Source organism: Tyto alba, unplaced genomic scaffold, assembly GCF_018691265.1.
Source record: "Tyto alba isolate M040663 unplaced genomic scaffold, T.alba_DEE_v4.0 Super-Scaffold_3, whole genome shotgun sequence".
Taxonomy (NCBI): domain Eukaryota; kingdom Metazoa; phylum Chordata; class Aves; order Strigiformes; family Tytonidae; genus Tyto; species Tyto alba.
The window spans coordinates 12,657,269-12,675,106 of NW_024881304.1; the positions used below are offsets into that span (position 1 = coordinate 12,657,269).

The window sequence follows — 17,838 nt, forward strand, 5'->3', positions numbered from 1 at the left end:
GTCTCAGAGAGGTTTACAAACTTAACCTTAGCCTCACAACAGTCTCATGAAGCTGGAAATGCTGTAATGAGGGCTATGATCCCTGAGGAACTAACAACTGACCAGTAGACTGGTATTTTACTGCAAGAAAAGAGGACTGCCCTCCTCCTAGCATCCTAGGAGTATGTAAATGAAAGGTCCTTGTTTTACACATCCTACTACCCAGCTCTCCCAAGGCAGGATGAGCAAATGTGCCTGATCCTTTTGTATGCTTCAGAGCAATTAACCGCAAACTAGAACACCGAATGGCAGAAATTCAGCAAGTCAGGCAAATTAACTGCAATAAAGCAGAGGGGTTCTGCCAACTTATAAATAAGAAAGTCAGTAGCCTAGCTGAGAAAGAGGGTGGTGGGAGGAGAGCAATAGAATATTTGCATATTTCTTGCAACTTTGTCTCACTAACCAAAGGCTCACAACAGTGTAGTTTGCGGAGGCACAGAAAAATTAGCTAAACACCTTTGAGACCATACACTCAGAGGGACAGGTTTGTGTTAGACCTCTAACGGGCACAGATCTACATGCAGGGTAATGAGGGTCTGGGATGCTTTGGGTAATGAAAATCCCAGTTGAAGCACCAGCAAAACATATCTCAAGAGCCAAATTGCTCCAGCTACAAGCCATCGGGATCGGTTATGCGACACGCAGCTCTGGCCCCACTGGACCTGTGCTGGTTGTGTGCAAGCAGCTCAGATGTTCCCATACTGTTCCCCTCAGCACCCTGACTTGATAACCCAAAGCGCTGTAGATGACAGTACAGACATTTGAGCCAGCTTGGGTCCACACAGCTCATTAGCCTGCTCTCTTAATTTGATACAAATCAAACTAAATTGTTTCTAGGCTTAGGGTGTCCTTAGAATTAATAGAACTGCAGTCATTCCAGTGCTGCATCCAGACTAACACATTCTTGCACAAAATCACCCCCTATGCGTATGTATCCTCAAAATGGTCATTCTGCACTGCAGGGAAGGAAGCAGTTGGTGTGCTACCAGATTTTCATGTCAGACAGTTGTGTATGCAGGCTACATTTTTCTACCACATATATAATTCTCCTGCAAAACGTCTAACAAATTATTTTAAGGTTCTACAGTCCAGCATTGCTAAGAGAACATATACACATAGAGAATACAGCAGCCATGGGGATGGGTTTTGGGGAAATGGCTGGCAGCAGCAGAACCCCTTGGCTGAAGCACCTGTAAGGAAGGACCGCAGGGGGCCAAGTGGGGACAAAAAAGGGAGCAACTGGCTGCTTGGGCAGCATTTAGTGCTCATGATCCCTCCTCCTCCAGGGAGGAAAACGGCGGGCTGGATGGGCTATTAGTCAGGCTGTGTTATATACATTAAAGCCAGAAAGTACGTCAAAGAATGAGGCACCCTGAGGACATAATGAGGGGCATAATACTGTGTTTGGGATAATGAATGCATTTTAGTTTCATCTGATACACAGTTGATGAGAATTTGAATTGTGCCTTCTAGACTTTGGCTTACACTAGGGGGTTGGCGGAACCTCTTCAGGTAATTGAGGGCGCCCTGGAAAATGGCTTTTTTACAGCAACCCTCTCCCAGCTGGTGAAGAGCTGCTGCAGTGCTCTCAGTCCTCCCAGCTCCTCAGATCTTCTGGCACTCTTCTCTGATGTGTTCCCCTGCCATTGCAGCCAAGAGAAAACCTGCTCTGATGAACCTTTCCTTGACCCTGTCCAGAAGTCCCCCCTCCTGATGATGGAGCAGGACTGCTCCCTTTACTGCCCTAATCCAGCATAATTCTACAGAGCACCAAGAAGGGCATTAGCAGAGGAGGTTCTTCTGTACTAACCGGCCACTGGCTTCTCGTACACAGACAGAGGATCTCCGCTTCCAAGACTGCATTAAACAGACCATCAAATCCAAAATCAATTCCTCACCCCCCTCCTCTACTTAGGCAGCTAAGGGCTTGAGTTTCAAAAGCTAATTGAATTTTAATGTCTAGCTAAACTCTGTGCAAGAAATCTCTTCCACTTACAGGTTCCCTTTTATAAGTTACTCCTCTCTCAATAAATCTAGACAGGTATAATTAGAGATTATTAGTTATGGCATGAAAAAAAAAATCAGTGTCATCATAAAAATTCTAACAGCACTTACCTCTTATGCAAAGACTGTAGAGCACAAGGTACTTTTTTTCCAAACTTACTGTGCCTACTCTGCACTGAGTTATGCCTTCTGCAAACCACTGGACCACATTAACATGTTTGGCCCATTTGCTTTGACAAGAGGACAACACACAAAGTCCATTCCCTGCCTCTGCTACCGCCTGTACACATGTCCAGAGGAATTCTCTGCTGCATCATGCACAGAGGCAGGCTCCAGAAATGAAGTCTCAGTCCTTTTAATTAGGAGCTTTCATTCCACCCGTGAAAACAACTGGCCCATATATTATAAGTGTCTGTTGCTTTTGTAACTACCCTAATAAAACAAGCGATTCCCTCTGCCTTTGAACTCAGAAGTAAGTTGGATGTTAATCCAATCAGGAAATGCAGAACCTCTTCAGAAGCAGTCAAGAATTTACAGCTCTGCAACATAGCTGCATACACTAAATATTTAATACACACACATACACACACAAAATGCATCCATGGAGCTTTACTTATGCCCAAAGAGAGAGGGAGAGAGATGGAATTAGAACAACAAAAATGTGCTTTACTCTATAAAATAGACTTCTCCATTCTCGGTGTAGGCCATCTCCCAGTTTTCTGGCAGAGGACCTAGGTTATCCTCAGCAGAAGGAGGTAGGTATTGAGGGAGGTTCTGAGATGGTTCCGTGGTGGGAACGTTGGTGTGGCTATCAATCGCGGACGGTGGGGCTGTCTCTCTTACGATATGCGTATTATGCTCGTCCTGGTCACCAGACTCTGCTGTAGAATAAACAAGCACAAGTAAAATTGAAAATCAGTCTTTTTCTCCTCCCATTCGCTTGTCCAGGTTTATCCTTACAGTTTTCCTCTCCTTGCTTTTTAATTCATAAGATACAGCAACAGATGAACTGGGGGCAGAGACTCTGCAGTCTTTTTGCCAGCAGGGATGAGCTTCCTTTGCCCACACACACTCTGGCAGCCAGACCAAATCTGAAGCTGTGATCAGCTACTGTGTTTGCTCTAATAGGCCCTGCTGAGGTACCAAAGTCTTCCAAGCTGTCTGAGGCCAGGGCTCACTGATGTAGACAGGTTCAATGGGCTTGTGAGCAGGTTTACAGGTCCACTCCTGCAGTGCCAATTGTGGGACAGGGATTAGAAGAATAACATTTCCTGTTTGAAGAATGATCAAAAGGGGAGATTTTTACAAGTGCAGAAGGTAGCCAGAAGCTCAAAGTCAACAAGCTAATGGTGAACATCGTTAGAGTAGTGGGGTTTTTTAAATAAAAAATTAAAATAAATGTCAGCACTGCACCATGTGTCCACATGTTGCTGCTCGCTAGTGCCTGTTCTAGCTGTCGGAGGAGGTTTATTCCACACCTCATCATTGTATCCTTGCAGTCAAAGTCACTAAGGAGTATTTTATGATGTATCTGGCCCTTCTCCCTCTAAGGAAACATTTCTGATGCTTATATCCATGCAGTTTTGAGTTGTATCGATGAAACACTGCTGCTCATTTTCTCCACGCCTAACCACAGTAAATGCTCCCCACAAACCAGGTCTGCGCCCCTAACTCCTTCACAGAGAGGTTTTGGCAACAATGAGCAAATTATAAAATTATCCCTGTGTCTACCAAAGGGATTTTCTCTGTTTGGTTCTTGCAGGTGTTGAAAATTGATAGCAGTACTTCCAAATCACATGAGACCACCAGTCTCCAGTACACGTGGCAGGCAACACACTGAGCAAAAGACAGATCAGTGTCACATTCTGTCAAGTCCCCAAGCAGTGGGACTGAAAGGGCTTCATAGCCAAGACCTCTCCTTCTCTCTCCAGACTAGACACCACGGACCTCCTCATAGTCTTGTTTTTTTGGGGGGGCCATTAACTGGAGTTTCTGTGCTATTTCTAGTCTGTGTACTGCCATTACAATAAGACAAGATACTGAAAACTATAAAGTTGGAGAAGAGGAAAGAAAAATATCTAAACTATATCAGTAACCTCAGCTGCCTGCTTTCTAGTCTTCCCGGCGTTCGATATTTTTAGGTAGAAGCTGACAAGATAAAGAAGCATGAATGAATCATCACCAGCTTAAGACTGCGAGTATAAACATGCCAAAGTCTGGAAAACACAAGTCACCGAGAGGTCTTCTACGGAAGAAGGAGCATTTTAATATGGCTAGCACACTTACATGTGAAATAAGCATAAGGAATCACTTTGGTATATGAGAAATAACTCTTTTCTTGATTCTGTGCCCATTTAATGGAGGCAAAGGGCCAGGGTGTGATAACGTTGTGACAAATGAGCTGCATCTTCCAGTATTTCATCTTGTTAAAGAAAACAAGGAAGAGAAATGATGCTCGGATTGGTTCAGGAGCACCAAACTGGGACAGGCAGCAAGGAAATCAACCAGCATCTCCACCAGCTTCCTCTCAAATTCAGATCCTGTGACAAGGGCTGAGGTTGCTGCCATGTGACAACATGTGAGAAACTAGAATCATAGAATGGTTTGGGTTGGAAGGGATCTTAAAGATTACCTAGTCCCAACCCCCCTGCCACGGGCAGGGCCCCCTTCCCCCAGCCCAGGGGGCTCCCAGACCCGTCCAACCTGGCCTTGAACCCTTCCAGGGAGGGGGCAGCCACAGCTGCTCTGGGCACCCTGGGCCAGCGCCTCACCCCCTGCACAGGGGAGAATTTTTTCCTTATGTCTAACCTAAATCTAACTTCTTTCAGTTTAAAACCATTACCCCTCATCCTATCCCTACACTCCCTGCTCAAGAGTTCCTCCCCACCTTTCCTGTTCCCCCTTTAAGCACTGGAAGGTCTGCTGTAAGGTGTCCCCAGAGTCTTCTCTTCTCCAGGCTGAACCCCCCCAACTCTCTCAGCCTAGCCCCCCAGGGGAGCTGCTCCAGCCCCCCCAGCATCTCCGTGGCTTCCTCTGGACCTGAACTAGCCTCAATGCTAAACTCTGTAAAGCCAGTAAGCAGAGACAGAAACTTGAGCCTAGGGGGGATTAGGCCAACCAGGAGTGATTGGGGTTGGAAACATGTAACAGGTAACAGCCAGAGCAGAACCCTCAAAGCCATTTGACAGTTTGACCCAGAGAGGTCCGCAACTAAATCACAGCCTAACTCCTTTAAAACCTCTGTACACATATTAGAGCCAGGACTTTGGCAGGTAGGAACTGGCAGGACAGCTCCTACAACTCAGCAGAGGCTGGGAAGGAAAATTGTCATGGTGGTAGGAAGTGACCAGAGGACAAAGGACCAAGTGCCAGAGATGCTGAGCACCCACAGCAAGCAGCTGTGAAAGCCCTGAAGGTGTGGCTAATGCTCAAAGGGAGCTAGGAAGATGAATTCAGTGCTTGAAACTGAGCTGAGGAAGTAACGCTATAAGTGCTAACAAATATACTAGGACTGCAGACATGGGGGATAACTCTTGCTCCTCAGAGCTTCAAAAATTTCCAGTTGATTTCTGTGGAAACTCAACTGATCGTGAATAGCATTTTGCTCTGAATCTGCCTGCACAGCACTTGACTTTAGATTGCAAAAGTTTCCAGTGATGTTTCAGCCAATGATTGGTGGTAGCCACAGTGGGACTGAGATCTGTGCTCAGCAGGACACGAGGCCTTTGCTAAATAAAGAGCTTGCACCCATGCTTCAGACCTCATTCCCGCAGCAAGCAGACCTCAGTTTGCTGGAAGGTACCTTGGAGAAGAGTACCTAGCAATGGGTATCACTAGATGCAAGGAAGGGGAAAAAGCAAGAACGTATTTAGGAAGGAGCAATAATTGATTTCAAAAGTAATCCTGGTTGAGCCATTTCATACTGTTTATAACTGTCAACCATAGTTCAACTCTTCCTTGAACTTTCTATAACTAATGGATTTGAACTTTTTTCCATTTTTTTCTCATCCAGCTCAATCGCACAAGGGCTTTTTAGAAGACTCAGCTGTGTGTGTGATTGTCCACACCTGGACATCTGCCATTCAGGTGTTGTTGGCTAGTTCAGTCCGGGATTGACAGCTATGCAGGAAATCCATTAGAAACAAAACCTCCAAAAAATCCCCTGCAAAAAACCTTTCCCATGTATCCTAAACTGATAAACCATGATATTTTTGTTTTACCTGTGAAGCTACTGCTCATTTCAGGTACATCATCCTCTTCCTCATTCTCTGTATGCACTATGCCAGCATTTTGCATATCATTGTAAGACTTCGTTCGCTTTGGAGTCGACTGCTTGGATCCAGACTGCAGGTTTTGCAAAGCATCGGTAGAAGTCACTTTCCCACTGAGGGGCTGGCTGGGAGGCTTGGGCGTTCCATAATAGTTACCTAGGCAATAGAAACACATTTGCATCTTCAAAAAGGAACAGTTTATAGCAGCAAGATTTCTGTTTTATTTTATTTTATTTTATTTTCAGTTCCATCAAAATCTCTCTCTCCCCACAAGTAAGTAAATAAACTAACATGCCATCCCCATTTGGGGGTGGGGGGAGCATATTTCATCTCTAGAGCAGGCACAGAAATATATCTTGCCTTTTAAGTTATTCTTGTTGAATGTAAAAGGAGAAGCAATGGTTGCATTGTTTAGGTGCACTGAGCATACAAGGGCTAAAACAAAAAGCAGTCATGGTGAATAGCAAAACTTCATCTTGTTACATCTGAATTTCAATTAGTAGCCTTTTTACATGTGTGCACCCACACAATGCTGTGGCAGATCTGGAGTGAGCTCTGCAGAAAATAAAAAATTCATGACTGCTATCATCCAGAAAAGTGATGAAAGGCTCAATGGCCTGCTTTAATACACAGGTTCTTTTAGGGTGGATGTTGCATTTAAAAAGCAAAACTGATTCTCTTTCTAAAAGAAAACTTTGTCAAAGAAGAAAAAAGGAAAGGTACCACGTGGCACTGCTTTCTTCACAGAGGAAACTCAGCAGTTGGGTCAACTTGGGTAGAAGTGAACAACCAGACCTTAAAGCAAAACTTGAAGGGACAAAGACCCACCTGCAGTTATGCAAACGCACAGCTCTTGTCAGCCATCACCAGATGTGATGCAAACAGTGCAAAGTGCTTGGGATGCTTCACTGTCATTTTTAGTGACCACTGAAGAAATACAGAATAAGCACAGGTTCACTGATGCCAGAACCGCTTGGAGGTATTTCACTGTTCCTGTTTCACTTCACCTCGAACACCACAGTAGTGTTTGACTTGCCCTGAAATGCTCCATAGGAACCTCAGGTCTGAAATCGGTTCCCTCAGCCCTGGCCATTATAGGAATTCAGGTTTATTGCAAGGCGCATCTTTTACTTTTTATACAACAGTTTTACATAAAACTCTCCAAATTTTCCATTTCAAGAATTATTATTAATTCTCATTTGCCATCTTCAGTTTCCAAGGGTGAATTTAAAAATTGTCCCTATACTCTCTAGCATGACAAAAGGTAAAGGATTGTCTCCCATATAGCTTTGTATAAACCCACGTGGAGGTGCACGCATATAGCTTCAACCTTGGCAGCAGCACAAAATTCTTCTCTAAAATATACATGTACATTTGACTACATTCTTCATCTACCTCCATAAGCCATGTATAATCTGAAAGCCTTATTTTTCAATTTTTTAGTACATAATTACATTATATATTTAATATCCATTCCCCATAAAGTGTATATGCCCCTTTATTACCCCTAGATGGAAACCACATGCCAAAGGCAGATTGTGCAAAGGCACTTTAGGACCTCATCTGTGCTAAAAAAGATTCTTTTTTTCATTTAGTTTTATATATATGCATGTGTATTTTTGTTGCAGAAGCCAACAACATAATTCATATATTGAGATATGACACTGAGTTTAAAGTGAGCCAAGCAGCTCTGCACTGACCTGCCCCGCTGTTGTACGCAGTAGTTCCAGCTCACCCAGTGCATTTCACACTGCTCAGCCATCACACACTTGAGGTTCAAAATGACATATCCTTATTTCAGTTTGGAAGTACTAGTTGTTTATCTCAACTCCTGTTTAGCTGGCTGAATTGCCTTTCCCATTAGATCATCCAAGGCTTTTACAACACTGAAGCTGTGTGTTGTCAGCTTTAGGGTAAGGCCACGGGGATCATGCAGATGATCTAACACTCGCAGATCTCAGCCTGTGACTCTGGAAGGTCTCTAGACACATCAGGAACAAGGGAGACCGGGAATAACCCTGGCTCAGGATGGCAGTGTCCACCTGGGAAGACCACGTTGGACACACATTGCTATCTCTCCCACTCGCTGACTTCCAAGAGGAGAAAAAGTCTTACAGAACTGAGGCTGGAGAAATCAGATAAGCTCCTATCTCCACACATTTACAGCTGGAGTACTGAGACAGCAACACGTGCAGGGTTGTCTTAACAAGGTGTGCTCAAGCCTGTATACAATGTCGTGGATTCAGCTCCATAGGAGCAGCAACACTGCAACACTTTCATCTTCTGTTCATCATTTCAGAATCTTAAATGTACATTGATGCATAATTTATAGGCAGAAGGAAATTACTTCTGGAAAGAGCCTCTAATGGGGATGGAGGCTGCTCAAGCAGGTTGCAGTCTCTGCTAGAGAAATGATTCTTATGCTCTATATACTTCAGGAGTATTTTATACAAAAAGATGAGGAATGGAGGAGAGTGCAAAGAGAAAATGCAAAGGTAGGTGGGCAGAAAAAGGATAATCTACTCTGCTGCCATCCTATCCTCTTAGACATTTCTCCCAAAGAATGCTGCTACTTTGAGGCTTTTGTTAGTTTGTTTTCCCAAACAAAGTGTGTGTTTTCCAAGGATGTTAACTGCTAAGCAGAGAGAGCCATGTGTGTGACATACACGTGAGAACAGCTTTTATTTTTGGCACTGCACATCACTATTTCATGCAAAATTTATTTCTGATCTGTTCTAAATGGTTAAATCTTTTTGTGATGGGTGCAACAAAATGAATGAAGGGGATAGAGAGATGTTGCTAGTGTGGGTTTTTATTCTTCCTGGACAAGAACATAGCACAGATGTTACCATGCCTCCTCCAATTACAGAGAAACATATGACTGTATCTTTGAGTTTTGTCCCTTTTCAGTTCCTCTAGCAACAAGCAAGGCTAGAGTTCCTAACTCTGCACAGATAGCTGCTTCCCAGCAGAAAAACAGGCTTCCCTAAAGTATTTCAGATTTGCTTACACTGAAATCTTTAGTTACGTTTCAAACCAGGCACGGTTGTTGGTACTACTGTTGGAGAATTATTATTTTCTACCAACACAGTGTGCTGTCTTAGGGGATCCCTACAAACATATATCAACACATTCAAAGCGCAAATATGAATCTGAAACTGAGCATGGCTCTGCATGTGTGGGTTTTGATTTGCAGAATACGGAGAATGCAGCCAGTGGGGCTGAACTTTTCTTTTTCAGACTGAGTCAATAGTCCAACAAATCACAGCTCTTCCTTCAGATTCACACAGGGACATACAGGTTTGGGAAACAACCCAGCTCATGATGAAAATCTGCAAAAGAAAGCTCCAACCCAGCTTCCAGGTGACTTGAAGAATGAGAGAAAATGGAAATACTCCCTCTTCCTCGTGTTTGCTGGATGCAGGCAGACCTATTTCCCTTCTCTAAGCAGTTCTTTTTGAAGACATGGCACGTAGGCCCATGCATGGGGGCAGACACACCATTAGGAGGGACTGGCACTTAAAATTATCATTGAAACTCATGTTTAATCCTAGAAATTAGAAAGAGAAAATATTTACCCTGTGACTCAGAAATTCAAACATGCACCATTAACAACTGACAGTGAACAACCCAGAAGAGTTTTAAAACACTCAGACTCGACATTATTTGTTTAAATTAAAACTGCCAATGTTTATGAAAAAACATACATTTAAAAATATGCTTTAACAGTGTTTTGTGAGCCACTTGTAAGCCTAAAGAAGGGCTAACTTCATAGCCAGTGTAATTTGTACTGAATATCCAATCAGCTCTAATTATTAACAGCATGTTACATGTGCATACACAAGCATCTGTCATCCCAGAGGATCCCAAAACATTTTCTAAAGTCAGCACAGTAGTTATGGCAGGACTCCCTGGGGTGCTGAGCTCAGGTGAAGCTCTGCAAAACTTCTGAGGGCTGTGCCCCTAACGTGATGTCTCAAAGCTGGAAAAGAGCAGCCTGCCTCCCAGACAAAGGCTATTTCTTGATCAAGACAGCAGGAAAACCTCTACTTTTCTGTGAAAATGCCAGTTCTGAAGCAGCCAGCATGGCAAAAACAACACTTTCCCATGTCTGATTCCTCTGGGAACTGGGCTTCTAAGCTTTACCCTCTTCTCAATCACATTTGGATCCTGCCTACAGCAACTGAATTAATAGCTAGTAACAATGCATTCACTCAGCAGATGCACATACCATTAACTGAATTCCTTGTCATCACCTTTCACTAACCCTTATTTTATTCAGTCCCTTGGTGCTTAAAACTTATTTAACCACAACCAAAGTTTGAAGGCAGTTTTTGCAGCCAAAGCCATGGCTTAATCCATGTACTGTAAAGTGCCACTCAGAAGAGTGCACAAAAATAACAATAATAATGAAAAAAAACCTAGAATAGCTATTTGGAATGAGTTGATTTCTTTTCATCTCCTTATCTCTAAGTGTCGGCAGCTTACACATTTTAGCATCATGCACAGTAATTAGACTTTAGTAACAGCTAATCACAACAATAAGACAAGTTCTCATCGTTATAACACTTCTTCCCCTGCCAATTCAAGCAGTGATCATAATCAATGAAAGCAATTTACAGCAACTTCTACCCTGTCCTGCAGCTTATGAATTAAAGCAATAGTGTCAGCCAACAGAACTTTCTTTTTAAGTTTTAGAAACCCGTGACAATGGAAAATTTGTCTTATGTTTCAAGATAACAAAACATTCTTATTAAATATTCCCCTGAGGGGCAGTAAATTCACAGAAAACCTTAAGTTTTTTATATGACACGAATTTTAAATGTAATTCACAAAAATACACCAATTACCTGCCCTTAAGTAAAATTACTATGAATCTGATCCATAAAAACTTTTGCCAATCACCATTCAATTCAATACAAGTTGAAAGGACTGAAAGGACTCTATCCATGGAAAATCCTGTTTCTGGAACAGGCAAAAATGCACAAGAACAGAAACACAAAAGGGTCTAAAGTGAAATGAATACAAAAGTAGGTGTTTCACCTTGCAGAGAGGGAAGGTAAGACCATGGAGGCTGCTGGGATGGGGACAGGGTGACAGAGCTGACATGGCGAGGTGAAAGAAGAAGCAGAGGAGCTCTGTGCAAGGTCAGGCATGAGCTCGAACATTAATCCTAATGGTGCAACATCAGTTGAAGAATGTGGTCCCAAACTGTATCTTTCAGTTACTTTAATCTGTAGGTGTTGGGTTTGCAGCAGCTATTCTCTTTTCTGGGGGAGAATGACTTGTCTTGCTTTTTTCTGGTGTGAGGAGATTTAGGCCAGGGACTGGGAGTGCATTTGTCTCTCAGGAAAGGACTGAGCAGAGTTCATGCAGTTCTGAATTTACTGACACCTACTGTGAGGCATAATTTTGCAATTACAAAAATCCCAAGAAACTCAAAAGCCTCTGTGTAGCACAGAGGACCCTGCGTCCATGAGAAGTGCATCTGATCTTCAAAGCTACCACTCTGTGTTAACAAGGACTCCATTAACAGCTCATGTTTTAAAAAGCACTTCATAGCTTACTGTACTGATGCAAATGGGTATTGTGGAAAAGAGACTTGGAGATAAGCAGTAAAATTAAGCAAGGCCTTGACATAAAGACTTTAAATGTAATTATTAATGTAATTGTTTTATTTTCTGAAACGCAGCTCTTCTTCTTTGCACTGTACAAGAACCAAAACAATTGACCCTTAATTTTAGCAGAAAAGCTTCTGCTCATCTAATCCAGCAAGAGTGTTTGTGTCTGATTAGCACAGGATGGATTGCTTCCTGGGAGCAAAGCTCCTGCTACAGTGTTTTGTCTTTTCTCTTCCCAGATCACATTCTGCTACAGTTTTCTACATGTAGATGACAGAGCTGGCTGCTGTCTGTGGGATTCACCTAGCTGCAACTGCACATTGATTAGCAATTGCCTTGAGGAAATTCAGAGTATCCAGGCAACCGGGAGGAGGCTGCAGATGTAACATCTGGATCGGAAGGAAAACACAGGCAACTAAAGAGAACTCAGAGAAATTAACCTACAATATAAGCAAATCCAATTTGCTTTGAATAGTAGATTCTCTGACAATTTTTGCAGCTGTTAATGGTGTGGTTAAGTGAAAGATCAGTCTGGGTTCTTGTTAAATTAGTCAAAATGTTACAATATGCACATCTCAATTTATGTCTGAAATTTAACATATACTCCAATTAGTGTCCTTACAGTCAATGACAGCATAGACGAGAGGCATGTACAGATCAAGTCAGTCTCATTTACTCTCATTTTTCCTGTGTTGAGATATCTCTAGGTATTGTCACATGCTGTTGTTAACACTCACGTACAGATGTGTCCAAGCATATTTAATGCATGGAAAATTTCTAAAACAAAGCAAAGATACTTAAAGTAACCCATAAGCAGCAAGACCTTGGAAGCATAGGGCATGAGAAAGCTATGGAAGCTCAGGGTGTTTCCTAAGCCCAGCTGTATTACAGCAACTTTGTAACACAAGCAAATAGATTCTGGAGACAGTCCTGAGCACCTCCCGTACCAAGAAACTGCTGAAACGTGCTTGACTGCCATCTATCAACAGACTACTATGAGCAGCCTTCAGCACATCAGACTGTGGTTAGAGAATAAATAATGCCTTAAAATAACCTGAAATCTGACTTAGGAAAAAGCAACTAATTCACCGTATCTTTTCTTGCCAGAGGTGTTTGGGAACAACCTTTTCCCCCTGAGGATTGTGTTTTAAAAAGCATCAAAACCATTGAAAAGCAGGAATTCTAATGAACAATTTCAGACAGAGCTCACACTGAAAAAACTTGTTATTGAAAGTGCACAGAGAGAAGCCAATCAGGAATGCCACAGGAAATTCAAACCCACTCTAAAACTCGATCAGATATTTGAAAATTTGCTTTTAGAGAGTTACTCAGCTAGCACTTCAGCTGTTTGTAGAATGATGCATTGTTATCAGATGACACTTCAGTATAGCAGCATTCATGCTTAACACTGATAATCGTGCACATACACAAGAACATGTCTTTTTTTCTTCCTAGTGGTTTTAAAAAAATAACAAAAAAAGAATCAAAGTATAAAAGTCAAAGAACGGGAATCTTTCTGCAGTGCACAGATGTTAATAAGTGGATACTCAACATCATACATTGTAATGGTGTTAACGAAGCCATTATGATTTATTGAGTCAATCTGTAGTACGGAGACAATAATAAGCGGATCTTATCTCATTAAGCGGAACATGTTGTTCCGCTGCACGGGCATCCCCAGCATCTGCCACCCTTAATCGCCCAACCTTCCCATCGTGTTTTGCATGCCACAGACACAGCTCTCATTTAAAGGTTGTACCCAGTTAGCAAGACCCACTGGCTGTGAAGACACCAGAAGAGCAGCAAAGAAAATCCAGCCATTTTGCTAAAGCAGCTGAGGGAGCGGGGCTGCTGCAGAGAAACCCAAGGAGAGCTAGCACATCAGATAAATTAGGCTAAAGGCATCTTGATTTGAAGCATGTTGCTGAATACACCTCTCTACTTCAGCTGAAATCCTAACTGCACTATTAAGGTAATTTATTACACTCTTTAAGCACCACAATTGGAGACCCTGTCTACAGTAGATAGTTTTATACACTTTAAAAATGTTAGCGAGTCACCCCATTACATCTTAGTCATGAGACTAATGCAGATTACTTATTACTTCTCTTGGCAATCACATAACACTTGTCCCGAGAATGAAAGATGATGCCTTGACAATAATATGCTATAATGTAATAACCCTTCACATGTTATAAAGTGTAGCACTTTTTCTTTTGAGGATCACTAAGTGCTGGGCAGGCATTCATTAATACAGGTCTTTCCAGACACCAACGACACAGCCACCCCCCTCCAAAATTCAGCCACCATGCTAATGTCCCCATGTGTCTCTGCACAGCAACCATCTCCACTGCTGCATTCAGCACAGCCCTCTGAAATATCATCGCTTCCACTCTCTCCCTCCTATTTGTAATAGCAAATAACTGCAGGCACAGAATATCTGCTGAAATATTAATGAAGAGAGAAGTATGTGTTGTTTTAATATTCTCCAGGCCAGTCACCTGAAGTATAGAGCAGTTACCCGATCCTCCCAGGGCCACTCAGCAGCTGGGGAAGAAATGGGAATAAAATCTAGAAGTTGTGGTTCTGCTCAAAACAGCCCTCCCTTGGGGTCCCTGTAAGAGCCCACAATTCAAATGTATAAGTAATCGCTGAATAATTAGTAACCTACACAATTACTTCCATGCATCCGTCAGTATTTTATGCCCTGAAGGAGCAGTCAATAAATTCCTGAGATTGTAATTATTATGATTTCCTGTCCACCAGAAGGCCTAGACAATGTTCAGTCTAAAAAGATTTTTCCTTCTTAATGAGTATTGTCAAAGGGAAATACTAACTGGATTGTGTGTGCTGTGTGCAGCTTTACCAGCATGCACGTGGTGCAAAAAGCATCAATATTGGTGCAGCATCACAGCTCTGGGCAGGTCATCCAGGATTTCAGCTCCAACTCCTGGATTCATGGATCAACATATAGCTTTCATTAGGGGAAAAAAGGATAAGTTTCTAGGCTTTATGGTTAAAAATTGGCATGTTAAAACTGGAACTGAAAACCTTAGGAATTGAGGTTTGCAAGTGCCCCCTCCCACCTGATCACCATTTTGGGAGCATTTTGTGTTCAGAACACACCAGGGAGGTGACGGGTGACCAGGAAAACAGCTGCCATGCCCACTCTGCATTCACCGGGATGTGAATCAAAAACTGCCCAGAGGAACCTATTTGCAGTGCACCAGAAGAAATAATAATGACATTACGCAGTCCAGTAGGTAGGCAATGCCTTTTTTGTCCTATTCAGCTTACAGTTTCTCTCTTGGCAATTAGACAACTTCTAAAACCCAGGTTGTTCTTGCAAAACTTGATACACTCTCCTACACTTTTATAGTATCAAACTGTTCTCTTCTATTTGTTCTTTATTCTTTCCAAATCAATAGTACCTGTATCAGCATCAAAGTCCGGTGTATTATGCCCTTTTTGATGCCTGCCTGTTTTCTAATCTTTCTCCCCAGAAGTTCTCTTCGGCAACTGTTACTATATAAATGCTTGCGTTGTTTCTTCTTCTGCAAAGTTTTTCCCAATGATAGTTTCAGCATCCAGGTGGCTTTATGCCTTCAAGAGGCCAACAAATGTCATCCAGTAATGCTAAAGCTTTATATCGATCATTCAGGTCAGACTTCCTCTCCAGATGCTGAAACACTGCACAGAAATGCAGAGCACACATCCATCTCACATATCACCACATGTAGACACTTACAAATTCAGGGCCAGAAAGGCCCTCAGGACCACCCTGTCCCCAAACCACCAGCCTGCTTGATTCACATGAGCTTGTGGCAGCCAGGCACACAAAAACTTCCCCATTCATCATCACTACTCTCTATTTCTTATCATTCCCCTTCCTTCATCTCTAAATCACCTTATTACATTGTAATCCAAAGGAACCCTATCTTTGCAATTGTTTGATTCCTACTCAGTACAATAGGTAACATTATTAATACTAAAAGACATGAATTAGAGGTACTATTTTATCATTCCTCAGAGAGAAATAGAAGATTATTTCCTTTTGTTGAGTTCTATTCCTCTGTTTTTAAATAAGCCATCAATGTCAGGGTCAAAAATACAATCAACTTCATCATGGTGGTACATTAAAAAAAAAAAATAGGCAGCAAAATGCAGCATAAAGCAAATGATAATTAAAGTAATCTAAGACTATAAAGCTAGGCAATAACAAAGACTTGGACATTAGAAGTCTAACTTTGTGATCTGGGTTTTTTGGCAGGTTGTTTTGGGTTTTTTTTTTTTATAGACAAAATTGCTGGTGATTGCAGCACTGAGTCTGAATCACACTATCTTCCAAGATCTAATCAAGATCAACGCTGTCTTGATCAATACAGCTGTAAAATAAGATTTCCAAAAAAGTACAACAAAGCCATTAAAGAAATCTTGTAAGGCAGGAAAATCATTTCTTGAAGCTGTAAGTGAAAAATGAACTTTATTTATTTTACATTACAATCAAATCGTAATGTGTCTTGATGCATATGTGCACACATGCATCATCATTATTTGCTTTATTCTTATTGATTTTTCCTTCCATGGGCCAGATCTCCAGAACCACTATGCACCAGCGTCACTGATGTCAACAGGGAACAAGGCTTCTCAGCACTTCTGACAAATTATTCCTTTAAAGTTCAGACACTTCTATCACCCACAGAAATGAAATGCCCATTAGACTTCTGAGAAATCAACCTCATCTTCAGCAACTCAAAAGCGCAACGCATGAAATCTAAACAGTTTAGCTGCTACTGCACATAATCACATAAGCAATGAAATGACCATGTTACAACTGTCTCAGATGGGTACAGCATTTCCTGAAAACTAATTCCCAGCATGTCCCAGGAGCCAGCTGACAGACAGTTACCCATTTTGCCTTTCCAAGTGGAAAGGTCACCAGAACAAATACGATCAGGAAGTAATGGTGAGGCCGTTCAGCTGATCTATTTTGAGCACCATGACAAAGAAAACTAATTTAGTTATATTTAGAAACATGGAGAGGAAAAAGCTCATTTTGGAGAAGTGCTGCTGCTGGAACGTTAGCAATGGTGCTGATGGAGCTAATCAGCTCAAAGAGGTGGAAGACTGAAACCAAATTACACATTTAGCATCTTCATGCAAACCAGGTTTGACACCGCAATTGTTTGCAGTTGGGAATAAGTGCAAGGTTTAAAGGGAGTTTTTAAAGAAGTAGACTAAACAATGTTTCAGGACTTTTTTTTAGAGATTGAAAACCAAAACCACATGTCGCAATCTTTTCTGTTCATATTTGATCACTGCTTTTCAAAGACTATCAGCTATTTGTGTGTAGTTAAGTGTTTTTAAATGTATTTCATGTTTCTCATTAATGGCTGCAAGAATAAGGCTTTTTCAACTTCTCATAATTACAAAAAGACCCATTTAACTTCTTGCAAATGGAGATATGGCATCAATGAGCTGAAGTACACTGGATATATTGCTTTTCATTGTCTTCTCAAGAGGTACACTTAAATGTTCTCCAGGGATTAAAAAAGTACACTGGATTAAAAAAAAAAAAAAAAAAAAAAAAAAAAGCAACCCCAAAAAATCACTGCAAAAGAAGTTTTCAATTTAAAAGAGGTACAGATTGCAGCTTTAGTTACACAAATCCCATTGTGTACCTAATATGGCCAGTTTGCCTTGTATTTCTCTGAGAGTCAAAGCTATCTTTTTCCTGCTCTCACCCTGGTGACATTTCAGTGCCCCTTGGCTGTCTCAGTGCTGTTGTTTGTAAAGCTGTGCTGTAAAAAGGATCAACATAATGACCCAAGTTAGAAGTAATTATCCAAGAATAAAGAAGGAAAAAAAAGGCCAAAAGGATTGCATCATATAGCTGCATAGTG

The 17,838-nt window shown here is 41.8% G+C and overlaps 1 protein-coding gene across 26 annotated transcripts in view; it reads right to left on the bottom strand.

Annotated features, from left to right (window-relative positions):
• MAGI1 (membrane associated guanylate kinase, WW and PDZ domain containing 1) overlaps positions 1-17,838 on the bottom strand; it is a 357,611-nt gene that overhangs the window by 73,184 nt on the left and 266,589 nt on the right. For all 26 annotated transcript variants that reach the window (XM_032985730.2, XM_032985729.2, XM_032985728.2 and 23 more), the window contains exons 4-5: positions 6,264-6,470; positions 2,714-2,924 (exon numbers count right to left, since the gene is read on the bottom strand). In XM_032985730.2, the coding sequence (XP_032841621.1) occupies positions 2,714-2,924; positions 6,264-6,470 (418 nt within the window). The remainder of the gene's footprint in view (positions 1-2,713; positions 2,925-6,263; positions 6,471-17,838) is intronic.